Source organism: Ailuropoda melanoleuca, chromosome 1, assembly GCF_002007445.2.
Source record: "Ailuropoda melanoleuca isolate Jingjing chromosome 1, ASM200744v2, whole genome shotgun sequence".
In the NCBI taxonomy this organism is placed as follows: Eukaryota; Metazoa; Chordata; class Mammalia; order Carnivora; family Ursidae; genus Ailuropoda; species Ailuropoda melanoleuca.
The window spans coordinates 103,622,420-103,637,847 of NC_048218.1; the positions used below are offsets into that span (position 1 = coordinate 103,622,420).

General features: G+C 41.3%; 1 protein-coding gene across 2 annotated transcripts in view; it reads right to left on the reverse strand.

The window, feature by feature from the left end:
- The window catches only part of TIPARP (TCDD inducible poly(ADP-ribose) polymerase), a 29,453-nt gene extending 18,718 nt beyond the window's left edge, over positions 1 to 10,735 (reverse strand). Inside the window, exons 1-3 of one of the 2 annotated variants that reach the window (XM_034664006.1) lie at positions 10,496 to 10,735; positions 9,906 to 10,142; positions 6,293 to 7,250 (exon numbers count right to left, since the gene is read on the reverse strand). In XM_034664006.1, coding sequence (XP_034519897.1) covers positions 6,293 to 7,209 — 917 coding nt within the window. In that variant the 5' untranslated portion in view covers positions 7,210 to 7,250; positions 9,906 to 10,142; positions 10,496 to 10,735. The remainder of the gene's footprint in view (positions 1 to 6,292; positions 7,251 to 9,905; positions 10,143 to 10,495) is intronic. The other variant, XM_002922432.4, reaches the window with a different exon arrangement.
- Positions 10,736 to 15,428: the final 4,693 nt, after the last annotated feature.

Genomic DNA, 15,428 nt, shown 5'->3' on the forward strand with positions numbered 1-15,428 from the left:
GTAACAGGGTAGGTCAGCAAGGAAAATAGTAAGTTTTACAATTAGAAGTTTATTAATATCATCAACTTCTAAAATTTAAGTTACTGATCACAGAATTGGTATAGTTAGCATAAGACCGCAATACTGTAATTTCGCACAAATCAAATAAAAAACTTATAAACTACCAAGTTGAATACATGGAATTATACATAAAATCCTTTTTTTCCCTACTGATTTCAAAATGTATTTCAGAACTTAACCCTTGCAATTTTAAAGTCCCCTATTAACAAGGAATTAATCTGTATTAGAATTCCAAGGCTTTTAGTTCATGTGTCAGGGACTGGGCTGGATGAGGTTTAACACTTACAGGGATTTTCAAGGGAGCCAAGTGTGTGCAGTATAATTCCTGGTCCCTAAAAGCACTATCATAAATAATCTATAAATATAAGAATAATACATTTGGTTTTGTTAAAGAAGTTCTTCATATCTAAAATGTAACTTGTTTGCTCCTAGAAACGGTGAACTTTATAAAAGTATTTTATTCTTTTGTATAGTTTGTGCTTACGGTGTTGCAAAGTACAGTTCAACTCCAGATCGTAAGCTATTACTTTAAAATTTCAAACCCAAAATGAAACAGAACATAGCTCAACCCTCTGCACTCTAGTATCTTTCAAAAAGATATAAAATCACTCCTATTCACTTCGCTTCAGTTTAAGACTCCCAGTTTTATTTTAAAAGGGACATTCTGTTGCTTTTATGAAGGGAATTTCTTGCAAAACTTGCCAGTATCTAATTACCAGAACCAGCCTTATAAAGTTATGCTAGAGTAATCAAGAATCATCTTATAGTTCAAAATGTGTTTTTTCTTTTTGCAAAAATGATGCATACATGTACTTAAGTTTTCCTTCCACCAAAAGACAAGTGCAACTCTCAAACAGGACACTAGTAATTATTAAAGGTTGCTGATTTACATTAAGAGGACCTCAGGTCCTAAAGTGATCAAAATTATTACAATCAGACAAAGGATGCAAAATCTGGTGGTCTCATATCAGAGGATAAGAAATAAAAGAGGTCCGAGGAAACCAGTCATAATCTCAAATGGCTGCATCTTAGTGGTACTTCTTGAGTAGCCCAGGTTTGTATGAGCTAAATACTGTTTCACCCTTTAGAAAGTTCCCAGGCCCAATATAAAACTAAGGATCACCAACTAAGATCAGAGATGCACAGATGGAATTTATAAATTTACTTGCTTTATGGCAGAATGCAGATCCAGAATCTAGAAATTCTAGCATAACAGTAGGAAATAGATTTACAGGAATATAGTTGAGTTAATCAGTCAGATTGCAGTTTTTGCATTTCCACATATACAGAATGAAATCTTAAATGATGAGCATACTCATCTTTTCCCCATTTATTTACAATAAAACATAAAAGCTCTAGAGTCAACTCAAGAAAATGCATACTGTATCATGCAATTATTTTTAGGGACTGCCAGATAACCTTATAAACTATTTCCTTCAACTATTTGATTTAAAAGTTATACATCTTTGGCTTTTGCAAGGTTCATTTTCATTACTGTAAATACTTCAGGAACAGACTGACCCCAACCTGAAGCCAGGTGACAGCTGCTTTAAAAAGTCTAATCTGCTTATTGCCAAGAAAAAGCAGAAAGGGAATAAATGGATGATTGCTATTGATTCCCATGATAGCTCAACACAGACCCAGTAACTTCTCTGGATTAGTATAGACAGAAGCCAATTAGTTTTATTTCATATGTAAATAGAGCATAAAGAGGTACAAAAAATAATTCATTGGATTGCTTTATCCTAAAGCAGAAGGCACACATTTTGAAAGTCACTTCAAACACAGCTCTTGCTTATGGAGCTCTCTCTCTTAGGCAGGAATTTTTAAAATAAATTCAAACTCATCCAGCTGTGTATATTCAAGAAATACCAAAAAAGTCACAAGGCATAGTAAGTTTCAGCTGTTCTCCTCTCTCCAGTGTTATCAGTAACACATAATGAGTTAGTTCCTATATCATCACAGCTGTGCAGACCACAGCTAACTTGGCTAATTTAACTATTCCAGTATAGTTCAGTCAGGAGCTCATTCTACTTTAGACAATCCACTCTGCAAGTCAAATAGAAAACAGCAGCATATGCTCTATTATCTAATGGTATTGTCCCTTGGACAGATTAAAAAAAAAACAACCTTCTAAAAGCAATTAACAATCAAAATCACTCAAAAGTAAGACTATAACACCACTCTACGCTTAAACCATAAACTAGAAAAACTTCCTCTTGAATCAATAAGCTTTAATTCCAAAAGAGGAGAAAAGAACACTGGCCTCTGAGAAAAATTAACCATGGAGTCTAGGTTTGTACTTTCTTCTTCACCCTCCCCTTCTTTCAGGAATTCAGGATTAGAAATTACCACTTAACTTGGGACTTATTTTCACCTACAGATTACCTACAAGTAAAGTTTGCAGAGTGCCTTTCCTTCATGGGTGGTAATATCTAGGAGACTGTTCTATATTCTGGCACACTTTAACATGAATATAATACGAAAAACGGTGGTGATCTCAGCTGCTAAAGAGAAATTTGCACATCCTTCACAATTTCAATTAACCACAACAGTATTCTACATAGTTAGTAAAGCTCTTTTAAAACTGCTTAGTCCTGCCATTTAGTATCATTTCCTATTAAGGACGAGTGCCTAAATTGTCAGAGACGATGTTTTCTTAATCGAAAACAAAACATTCAATGTTGTTTTCTTAACTGTGTATTTGGAATTTGGAAATTCTCCAAAGCCCATCCCGTGTGCAAAAGAAGCCTTGGCATCTAAATATGGGGAGTTCATACATACAACTAGTTTCCAGTTGATGTCAGCAATAAACATCTGGAGATATATAAAAGCAGAGTGAGCAAAGTGGTACTGTATCATACTCTGGGATAAAGACAAAACTGGAAAAGAATAATTAAAATAATTTCATTATAATGAACCAAATAAGCATTTACTATTGAAATCCTTTTTTAAATGTTTTTAGTTTCTAGGGATCTTGACTAAAGAGTTGGAAGGGACCTGTGAACTTACCTAGCTCAACTTCCTTTCCAATTTCATTCTTGAAAATAAAATGAATACTGCACATCTAATTTGGATTAATTTAGATGTTAAATCCAATACATTTGCAAAACAAAGAATTTTATCTGCACAGTTTGAAACTATGAACTTTTGTCTCTTCTAGAGATCCAGAACTATGAGCTTTCCCCAAGTTCCATTCAATGAAGTAACAGGGATACGGTATATAATAATGATTTTCCAAGTCATATAAAGTGCTGAAAACAAGTGGGATAAACAATTGTCATTCATTATTTCTGAATCCACATTTCTGGGCTAGACTTGGGCATATACACAGCTGAACACACACTTCCTGGTTATGTGCAATCTGTACAGATAGACCAGCTTTACAGGCCTGACCACAGAGATTAATAGCTTTAGCCAAATAATGTGGTAACCATGTGAACCTGGGCTGCTCCAGCTTGTTTGTGAATCTCTCAGCAAGGCTCAACATGCCGTTATCTGCATCTTGTTGCCAGGAAACACAACATCGCTTTGGAATACAAGGAAAACCAGGTTGCAATGACCACAAGTCAACTTCCCAAAAGCCTAATTTTTGACACTTAGCTATCTACAATCTTATATTTCTTACCGTTGTCTATGGAGAACTTCACTTTACTAGTAATTAACTGTTAATACGTTTTGCTATTTTTTTTTTTTTTNGCCCTGAGCCGAAGGCAGACGCTTAACCGCTGTGCCACCCAGGCGCCCCACGTTTTGCTATTTTTATCAGAGCAGGACCACTTACTACCATTAACAATGTAGCAGCAGCATTAGTAATTACAATAATTCACTCATACTTTGTCTCTCAAGTGAGAAGTAAATGTTAGTTTAGTTCATTAAAACAGATTTGGAAATCAAGCACTCACTGCAACTACTTTATAACTGATCCAACAATGTACACTTACAGGCCTATATCTAGGTCTAATTCTCTAGCCAAGTAATTTTACCAAAGAATAAAATACCCAATATGCTGCTGACCTGAGTTCTTGGATTTTTTTGAGATCAAAATACCTGTCTTGCCTTCTCATGGTAACAGAATGTAATGTGTTGGACAATAATCCTGCTAGTTTCCTCCTGACCAATTCAAACAGATAGAAACTTAATGTACCAAGATGCTGAAGTATTCAGCAGACTGGAAATTTGCTTCATAAGAGTGAAGTGGGAGGCCACTATTCTGCAGTTTTGCAATCTGCAGATGGAAGGATTACAGTGACTTTGAGAGTATATAAAATTAATTATCTTGACATACCAATTTAGAATTGCTAGCTCATGGACAACATAGATTTTGGACAATACCTTATTAAAAAGATTTTTAAGATAAAATGGAAAACATTTTTCTCTCCTCCAAAGCTTGCTTTAAAAGAAAAAAATTAAAAGTACTTAGCTTTATTACAGGATCTAAGAATTTTGCTACCCAAGCAAGATAGAATCTTGAATACCTAATACCATCAAGATAATACATTAACGATTAGAAAGCTACATTCTTTAAAAGAAAAAAAAAGATTTTATTTATTTGAGAGAGAGAGAGAGAAAGAAAGAAAGAAAGAAAGAAAAGAAAAGAAAAGAAAAGAAAAGAAAAAGAAAGAGGGAGAGAGAGGGCAAGAGAGGGACCGAGAATCTGAAGTAGACTCCACGTTGAGCACAGAGCCCAGTGTGGGGCTGGATCCCACAACCATGAGATCATAACCTGAGCCGACACCAAGGGTCGGATGCTTAACCGACTGAGCCGCCCATGAATTAAGCTACATTTTTGGTATTATCTTACTTTTATTCCAAGGGGCTCCTATATAATAATGCCTTAAACCTGGGTCTTATATTGTTTCTTATCTTGGTTCATGCATCTCTTTTGAAATGCAAGTTCTGGTCTCGTGATAATTAAGTTGCTAAAAAGACACACAGACCTGTGTACTATACAACTGAAATAATGCAATATTAAGAGAAAACCACTTACGTAATACTAAAAGGGAGCAAGTTTAAAAACAAAAACAAAACAAAAACCTGGTTTCTACAATGCCAACAATGCCCTGGCACTATGTTGCACACAGGTTAACATCAAAACTAATAAAATTAGACAATTTAGAAACGGTTTACAGACACCATTTGATTGTTGAGTCTCCAGACACCTGGGCTGGTGTAACCCAAGTTATCTGTGAACAATGAACAAAGATGACTCTTAAGAAAGTGTTTCTCTTGCCGGTGTCCGGATGGCGCAGTCGGTTTAGTGCTCTACTCTTGGTTTCGGCTCAGGTTGTGATCTTAGGGTCATGAGATCCAGCCCCAACCCACTCAGCATGGAGTCTGCTTAAGACTCTCTCCCCCACCCCTCACACCTGCGTGCGTGTGCTCTTGCTCTCTCAAATAGATAAATAAATCTAAAAGGAAAAAAAAGGGTTTCTCTTGGACTTCAGCTCCTTGGTTTCAGTTTCTCTTGGTTTCAGTTCCCTATTGAGTGAATATTGCTTGGGCATCCACACCTAAAAGAACTGGATTATTTATGCACATGCCTTGAATACAAAACTTGAGGATAACTGTTTTTTATGTAAACGATAAACATATCTATTAAGATAAATTTTCTCTTCAACTCATTATTCAGATCTAAGAAAACAGCCTGAATTGTAGAACAATTTTATCTGTAAGATAAGTAGAATAATAAACTTACTGGTAAAAAGCCTTAAGGAAACTAAAGGAAATTTAATATGTTTGGGCAGGATTCAGAAGTCTGGGAAGAAGTACACAAAACTGTACCATTCAAAATGAAAAGAGGACCACAAAAATCCCCAAACAATATTATTTCCCTTTAAAAAACAGCAGCTACTCAATATGCAAAATTTTAAAATTAGATAAATTTGGTATTCATTATTTATGCTATTATAAGATTAACCTTGGATTTTCTTTCAAAAGCAAGCTCTCTTGTACGATTAAAAATCTGATTCACAGCATTCAATGTATATGCAACTTCTCAGGCACACACATATTGTAGAGTGACATATGAACTGTTCGAATCATAAAACCTTCATTGTCTGGCTAGGTAAATAGTCTGCATTGAACCAACATGAAAAATCAGGATAGCATACAGCCAAAAGAATAAAACCTGTTAGGTTACTACTGAAAGAAACCACCCTACTAAGCATTTAGCCTTTTGACCTTCTCTATCGGATTTAACAACAGCTTTAAAGTAGTTATAAATACATACCCATACTTCATTCTCATTCTATCATTCTCTGGGTTACAGTAAAATCTTTCCAAGTGCTCCTGGGAATCAGTGGATACACTCTGCCACTTCTGAGCAGTTGTCCTCTTGATCTGCCAATGATATGGCAAGACCGTGTGGTGCTTCAAACAATCCCTGCCATAAATACAAGTACCTTGCAAAAAATCCATGCAAATTTCAATTCCATTCTCCTGGTGAGTATGGTACTGTAGCTGGTTCACCAGCTCAAACACAAGGTCAAGGGAAGCCTCTTCACTTTTGTCCTGAAAGAGCTCAGTACTCAATTTATCACTGGTGTCCAAAATGTACTGGATTGTAAAACTGTTGTCTTGGAAAACCCCTGGAATGTAATCCATGACTTTGTCTATGCAGTCAGGACTAGCAGGAACATCACTTGAAACTGGATGCAAAAGGTCAGTCTGGAAGTGCCCTGCTGTAGAATCTGCCACCGTCCCACTGAGAGTTTCGGGTGGAAAGCTGTGATCCTGGATTGGAACCACCTGTTCTGGAGCATCAGTGGAAGGATGGGCTTCTGGTATTTGGCCCCCAACACTTGTCCCATCAGGAATCAGGACAGACATACTGTTTTCTGCTGGTGGACACGACGGACTGATTTCCAGGGGTTTTTTCACTATAGGTTCATGTAAGCTGCTCTCATCTGCACTCTGGTTTCTAGATCTGAAAACACCATCAAGTGAGCCAGATTCTAGCAAAGTATTTAAAATTGGCCTCAAAGACCTCAAGGTTCCAGTTCCCAATCTCTTCTGCTCTTTTTTCTTAAAACAAGTCTTCAATGGAGTGATCTTCTCAGAGAGTCTCATTTGGCATGAAAAATCATCAGAAGGCGAGGGAGGCTGGACTACACAGTCTGGCTCAGGTTCGGTGGTTTCCATTTCCATGGTGTGGATTAGCTCCAATTGCTCCTCAGAGTCTAAAAATCCTACCAGGAAAGGAAAGAAGATGATCATTTACAGACTGACAAAAACTGGATCCCATTCATTCATCAAAATGTTTGGTTTTAGTCTGTGACTAAGTCCCTCAAGTCACTCCTCTTATACCATATTTCATCTTTATAGGTCAATTTTAAATTTTATTGAGAAATTAAGGCTCCAAAGCAGCTAAGGCTATTCAAAAGCCCATAGCAGGTAAACGTAAAGAGATTGTACCTTCCACCAGGCTCTTGACATTTATTGGTGGACAATATACAATGGGTAATTCTGCTGGGGTATGAATTTTTACTGTAAGTCTAGGGTGTGGTGGGAGGGTGAGGGGTAGAAATAAGTGTGGCTAACAAATGACAACAGGGAAACCACATCTCTGCTTTGTGGATCTCTTCACAGTTGTTTCTTTATCACCTACCCCACGAGGTGACAAAACCTGTTTCTTTGTTAAAAAAAAAAGTTCACCAAATGAAGGATAAACTTCAAAGTTAAATAGTGAGTGAATTTAAAGTATGAGGATATATTCAAGAAACAAGGACTCTCAACTGAAATGTTATATGGGAGAAACCCAGGAGCATGTTGAAGCATTTCTAAATTCCAATATATTCCCGGAGGATGTTAAGGGTCTACTTTTACAATTCCCAAAACATTACCACTACTGGAGGAAGAATACCAGTTGCTTGTTTAGCAACAGAAGCTACATCAGCAGCAACCACTATACGCTGTCTTAGAAACCAAACACAACTTCACAGAAAGGGCCTCCTTATTCTTGTTTTCAGAAGACTTACACATATGATTTTATCTATTAAAACAAATGAAGGCATATTATAGAAAAACAACACAAGAATATAAAACACACACCAAATGTCAAATTCCTAATGAACTACTGAGACCAAGAAGAGTGCTCTCTTCAAAGAATCAGACCCCTTGAAAAAAACTAAAACTTACAGTAAAAAGCAATGAAAACTTTGTAAAATGACAAATGGTGTTTCCTTCACAATCTAACATTCATTAACCAATTCTGAAAAGATTTACTAAGCACTGTATGAGGTAGAAGAGCTGGTGATGAGCAATTAATCTTCTCTTGGCCAACTGACTAAAAAAGAGATCATTGATGCAAGGGTCCACACTTCATCAAATAACTCCTCCCAGGTATCAGTACCACGCACACGGTGGGTGCTCTATAATATTTATTAATTAAATTACTGAAGAAAAAGCACCTGTTAAATAACTAGTTCCGTTAGCCTTTACAGGTCAACAACAAAATCATAAAAATGACTCCCCCAAAAAATGAATATTAAAAATCTCAGTGGAGAGATTCATGAATCTATGTATAAAAAGTTCTTAATGATCAAACTCAGAAATAAAACACAATACACTTAACCCTTGAACAAGACCAGGGTAGGGACGGTTCAAGGAACCCACCCCGGGAAAAATTTGCTTTTAACTTTTTGACTCTTGAAAAACTTAATAGGCTACTGTTGACCAGAATCAACACTGATTAACATATGTTTTGTGTTCTGTGTATCACATACTGTATTCTTACAACAAAGTAAGCTAAAGAAAACGTTATTGAGAAAATAGCAAAAAAGAGAAAATATGTTTATAGTACTGCACAAAATCCGCATATAGGCGACCACGGAAAGTTCAAACCCGTTTTTCAATGCTCAACTGTATATAACCAGGTGTTAGTGCACACAATAAGTACAAAAGAAAAAGGCAAAAAAAAGAGTTCAATGTGAGCTGGCATTGTTAGGGAAAGCTTCACAAGGAGGGACTTGACATAAGACATAAATCAACTGGAAAGCAGCCAAGCCAGGCGTTATTATTCATCACTCGGTGCTCTTGCCTCAAGGCACAATTGGCACAGATTGTGGTATTCCCTCTCCACCACACTAAACTCGCTTGTGCCTTCCCTCGCGCGTCTGTGAGCGCGGGCGCGCGTACACACACACACGCGCGCGCGCGCGCACGCGCTCGCGCCACTCCTATCACATCCAATCAAGGGAAAACAGACACTGAACCAATTTTATTTATAGGGGTGTACACAACACACACACACACACACTATAACTTTTCCTGTTATTGCCCTCCGTCAGGCTCGGAAATAAAACTGAGGAAGAGGTAGAGAACTGAGGAGTGGCTGGAGTGGGGAAGTCACTAGAACCTAGTTCCTCAATTAGTTTGCATAACATAAAAATAAAGATTGGAAGGACACTTCCTCCGGTCCCCCGCTGCAGGCGACCTACCGCTCCACCCCTCGCCTCGTGATATCCCCCGTCCTCCCCGCACTCCCGGCCCCTGGCACCGTGCACGGAAACCACCCGCTGCAAACTCAGGACTCGCGCCAACCAGCCGCGGCGCGACTCCGGGACGCCGAGCCCGGGTCCGAGAGACGCCTCCTGCAGGCCACGGCGGTTTTCGCAGCTCCGCCCCCCGGGCCGCGCCAACTCCGCGCAGCGCGGCTGAGGCGCCGCCCGGCTCGGCCAATTCCCGGCGTTCCGGAGCATCCGACCCCCACCTTCCCCCTCGACAGGAACCGGAGCGCCCCCGAACCCTCGCTGCAGCCTCGTCCCAACGAGCAACCCTCGCCCAGGCTTCCGTCCACCCCAGAAGCCCCTCACCGCGCCTTCCACAGTTAATTTCTTCCTCACCTCCTCAACCGACCTTCCTGAGTGGATCGTCCTGCGAGTCTCGGAGGCTCGCAGAAATGAGCCGAGAAGCGCAGGGGGAAACGCGGTCGGCGCCTCTCGGGATGGAGGCAAGGAAAGCGAAGACTTCTGCGCCTTCAAAGTTGATCTGAAAACAGCTTGCAAACTTCTGGGCTGCAGCCGGAACGCGCGCGGGTCTGCCGGAAGGCTCCCCTCAGCTGCCGTGCCCGGCACCTCGATCTGCGAAATGCTCCTCAGCCTCAGAGCGCTCGGGGTCCGCCCGGCGGGGGAGGCCGCATAGACGCGCCCCCCGCGCCCACCCAGACCAAGTGGGAACGGGGAGACGCCGGTGACGACTAAACCCCTGTGTCTTCCTCCGATTTATACACCTGCCCGAGGCCGTAAGTGATTAAGAAATGTAAACCCATCCCATCCCGGTACTGACGGGATCCGAGTGAATTCGGTAGAAAAAACCGCACAGTCTAAATATCAATCACCTTAGATCCCTCAGAGGCTGTGAGGCCGGCGTCCCCGTCCGCCATCCCAGTTAGGGTCTCTCGTCCGTCCCTCAGAGCCCACCCGGAGCCCTTTACCTGATCGCGCAGCCTGAGAGAACCGACCGCAGGAGCCGGGTCGCCGCACCGCCGGCTCGCTGGCAGCGTCCGCGCCGGAGGACTGGCGCGGAGAGCGGGCTTGGGCGTCTAAGGGTCGCAGGCCGGAGATACGACAAGCAGCGAACGGGCCATTCCGCCGCCTGGAGCGCAGAAAGCCGCGACCGCACTCCGATCCAGCTCGCTCGCCTGTCACCCCGAGCTCTGCTTTAAAGTGGCTTCCGGTCGCCTCCTCTCGGCTGCCCCGTCGCGGAGGCGGAGCCTGGGCAGCGGGGGAGAGGGGTGGGGTGAGAGGGCCGGGCGCTCAGTGGGTGCCGGGAAGGAGGCCCGCCCCACGTGCGCGTGCGCGCTCGCTCGCAGGGAGGCGCGCGAAGTGTGCGTGCGGCGGCCGCGTGCTCCCGCGAGGGGGCGTGTCCTTCCGCGCGCCAGCTGAGTACCGGCGGGTCCGGGTCTACGCGCGTTAGGGAGCGCGCGGCTGTGAGGGGGGAAAGTGTGTGCCGCGTGGGGCAGTCTCTACCTGCCTGCAGACACATGGAGGGTCATTGTGTTCCGAGGAAACCCAGGCACCCGAGAGAAGATGTGAAACGGAACGAGCCGTTTCTGTGCGGTTGGCTTTATTTGCCTCCTCACAAGACGCCTCCTGCCCTTGAAGCCGCGGAGCCCCGAGAAGAGACAAACGGCTGCTGCCGCCGCTGCGGCCAGACGGGGTCGCCCGCCCCATGCCTGACGGGTGGGCATAGCCGCGCACCCCGGTGGGCACCCTACCCGACGCGGTCGCAGGAGCTCCTGTTTCACAGAAAACGTAGACATCCTAACAGAAGGGAAACCTCGCTTTGGGGCTTTGACAGTAAAGGTGCGAATATGTCCTGGAAAGCCCTTAAGTACCGTAGTGACTAATTTATTCATTCAACAAATGTTTGTTGAGTGGCTGTTGTGTGTCAGGCATGCAACTAGGTTTAGGCTACAGCCCTGATCAGCTCAGACGCCATGCCTGCCCTCATGGAATTGTATAGCACCATGTACTCATCTTTAAAATACACACCGCATGTGAATTTGCTATAGTTTGTGGACTGTAAAATGTGGATGGTAAGCCCTTCCTATATTGAATAGCCTTTCAGTGGCGGAGGAAGAAACACGACGTTAAATTCATATCACTGTATATCGGAGGAGAAAGACCCTTTTGCTCAAAGTTAATTATGGCTATATCCTCAACAGCTGGCAGAAAGGGAGAAGGGAACACAGCTTGCAAAGAGATGCTCTCTACCCGTGGTCTGAAATCTAAACTGACTAAATTCCACAATTCGGAGACTTTGTGGGTTGAATATTACCTTACAAAACATGAAAGCCTATAAAAATAGCTAAGCAGCAGTAGTAATAGAGATAATGGTTTCAAGCTTTCTTAAACTCTTCTAAACCAGACTGGGTGACATACCAGCAAAAAAAAAGATTAAAGATAGTGCCTCCCCAGGGGCGCCTGGGTGGCACAGCGGTTAAGCGTCTGCCTTCGGGTCAGGGCGTGATCCCGGCGTTATGGGATCGAGCCCCACATCAGGCTCCTCCGCTATGAGCCTGCTTCTTCCTCTCCCTCCCCCTGCTTGTGTTCCCTCTCTAGCTGGCTGTCTCTATCTCTGTCGAATAAATAAATAAAATCTTTAAAAAATAAATAAATAAAGATAGTACCTCCCCAGCAGGCTTATTTCAAATTGCATCAAGTCATGGCCATTCAACTAAGATAGGAATGATATGGACAGAATTCAGACACTAATAGGTAAAATAGAATTTTCAGGCTTAAAAACCGTATTAAGACAATATCCTGGTCTGTGCCTATTCCTACATGGAGTTACCTAGAAGCAAGTATCTAAGTTTAAATCTACCATTTTACTGTTTGCTCTTTGATCTGTTCTATGGTCCTTTCATTTCATGCCTTCTTTTGGATTAAATATTTTTATTTCTATTATTTCACACCAAGTAAATTATGCATTCTTTATTCTTTTAGTAGAGATTCAGTTATTTATTGCTGTGTACAAACCACCTCCAAACTTAGTGACTTAAAACAACAATTCTCATTTGCTCATGATTCTGGATTCTCTGGCTTAGGAATTCAGCCAGGGCATAGTACATGTGGTTCATCTCTGCTTGGTGATGCCTAAGGCCTCAACTGGGGTGGCTCAAATGGCTGGGCCTGGCTCAACTAGGGCCATATGTCTTGGGCCTCTGTTCTGGCAATTGGCTGGGTTCCCTCGTTCTGCTCTACAAGGCTTCTCCTCAGGACTCATTTGGGCTTCCTTATAGCATGATAATCTCAGGGTTGCAAGAGGGAGCAGTCCAAGAAGACAAGCCTCAATATGCAAGCCTTTGCTTGCATCGTGAATGTGTCTTTCACCAAAACGAGGCACATGACCAAACTCAGCGTCTATGTGGGAGGGGCCCACAAGAGACCATGAATACGAATATGAGAAGGAGTGGTTCACTGGGGGTCACTTGGATTAAGGGCAGACCACCTTAATCCAGGGATTAATAGTTAAAAGCTACTAGTTCAAAGTTACGTCCAGTGTGTAGCGCTTTGGAATTCCAATTTAAAGTCTTTCTTCCTCAGGCCCTGAACACAAATCTTTCACCTTCCCTACCCCACTTCCCTTGAGGCAGTTGAAAACTCTAGCTAGTTCTCAGCCTCTCCACTTCGACTTTCAGAATGTCAGTTGCCCCAAAGAGAAAAATGGCACCAGATTCTGAATTTACCGCTCTTGGATCTAGGTTGTTCTCAGACTGTTAAAATTTTACTGCTCCAGAGAAAGTATTTTCTACAAGGTCCACCTCAAATGTGACCCCTGGAAGAAATGGAATAGGAAGGTCTTCCTACAGAACAGAATCAGGAATTGGCAGATTAACTGACGAAGGGTAGAGATTTCTTGGTACAGTTATCCAACAGGACTGGAGATATTCTTGGACCAGTGACCACTGTGTATTTCCCATTTTCCCCTTTCCTGAATGGGACTTTTACCAACACCCTGTACCTTGTCTATCTACCATTACTTACTTTAGGAGTAGTGAGGCAAATCACTTTTCTTTAAAAGTTGGTTGCCAGAGCATGAAGAGCCACACAGTTGATTGGGAGTACTCCATATCATTGGAACTCTGGATCCTGGACTCTGACCTCATTATAGTAACTGGATGAGACTTTGAGATTGTTTCTCTTAGGGAGGTGGTGAATGAATTCCTTATATGAGAAGGGACAGCGGATACTACTTACTAATAGATACTTTTGGGGCAGGGGTGGGGGAGGGCTAGCAATGTGCCTAGCTAAAAAATTCACTTTCCTAGATCCCATACACTTATGAGTGGCCATGGCATATAGTTCTAGACATATGATGAAGATTTCTAGAAAAGCATTTCTTTTCTTTAACATATGTAGACACACCTTCCATTTCTTCTTCTTTCTAGAATACTAACATAGGATGGAGATGGAGCATCATGACAAAAATGAAAGTGAACATGATGTGGGAAATATAAAGATGGGATCCACAAGCTAAGGATTCAGGAGCAGGAAGGTAGGAATCTCCGTCATTCATGACATCTTGAAGCTGCTACAGCAGTCCTAGGCTGAACTCATTGTAACCCCAATTTGGTAAGACTGTTTTCTGTTATGTGTAGCTAAACATGGTCCTAGCTAATACATAAACTATGTTAGTTATCTTCTAACTAGTTTCCTTGCTTGCAAACTCTACCAGTTATATAGCAACACGACCATATGTCAGAAATATAAGAGCTGTCACAAAGTAATACATCAACTCCTATAACATTTCCTGCCAATTTCACAGGTATAGCAAATTATATGATTAAGAAATATATGTCTATTAAAGAAAAAAATAGGAAGTACAGAGAAGACATTGGAATACCCATAGTTGAACCTTCTAAAGTCCCATTTTATCATTTTGCTACAGTTGTGTTTGGTCTTATTTTATTCAAAGGGTTCCCCCCCATTGTTACAACATTACTGTATATTCATATTTTGTTTAACGCTATATTATAAGGAGCTTTCCATGTTAGCACAATCTTTTAAACAAATAGCCATCTAATATTCCAAGTAAGTATGACAAGTTTTACTTCACTCGTTCCTTATCATAGAACTTGTCAATTCACTTCTTTAAAGAAAAAATTTATTCACTGAGTATCTACCACAGTCAAGTCCCTGGATTAAATATTATAAGTAAACATACATGAGTAAGTGGCTTCTCTCTGAATACTCTTTAAAACTACAAAAAGCACAAACCTATACCTGCAACATATATGGCATATGTAGGTATGCACTTTCTATATATGGCCCTAAGCCATTTAATTCTTTTTAAATATATTTATAGGATTAAAACATTCTAATTTCCTTTCCATGTTTTCCTTTTATCACTAATTTCTTTTATCCTTGTCTGCTGGATTTGCCTTGGCATGGGTGATCACAGTTTGGTAGAGTACTTTCAATGAGGAATTTATTCATACCAAAGCCAAGACTACTCACTTGAAATTTCAAGTGACCCAAGACCTCCCATTTTCATTAGCATAATACATGCTCTAAAGTATAAGTATCAATATGTTGCTTTCTGTTTTCACAACTATTAGTAATAGTTAATTCCCCAACATCCTTCTGGTAGAAGGATAATCATTTCTGGTTACCACATCAAGAAGGAAACAGTGACTAATGTGACTCAGTACAATGAAAGACCCGAGATTTGAAAACAGAGGACTTAGGTCTTAGCAATGCTATACTGAGGTTACATGGAGAATGCAACCAACATGCATAAATGGCAGACTGGCAATTCTTTATCTACGAGTGCTAAGTCCAGGCTGTAATGTTTTCTGACTATGTTTATATAAAGACAACTTAATTCTTTAACTCAAAGGAAGTTCACATGTGCAGGTATCT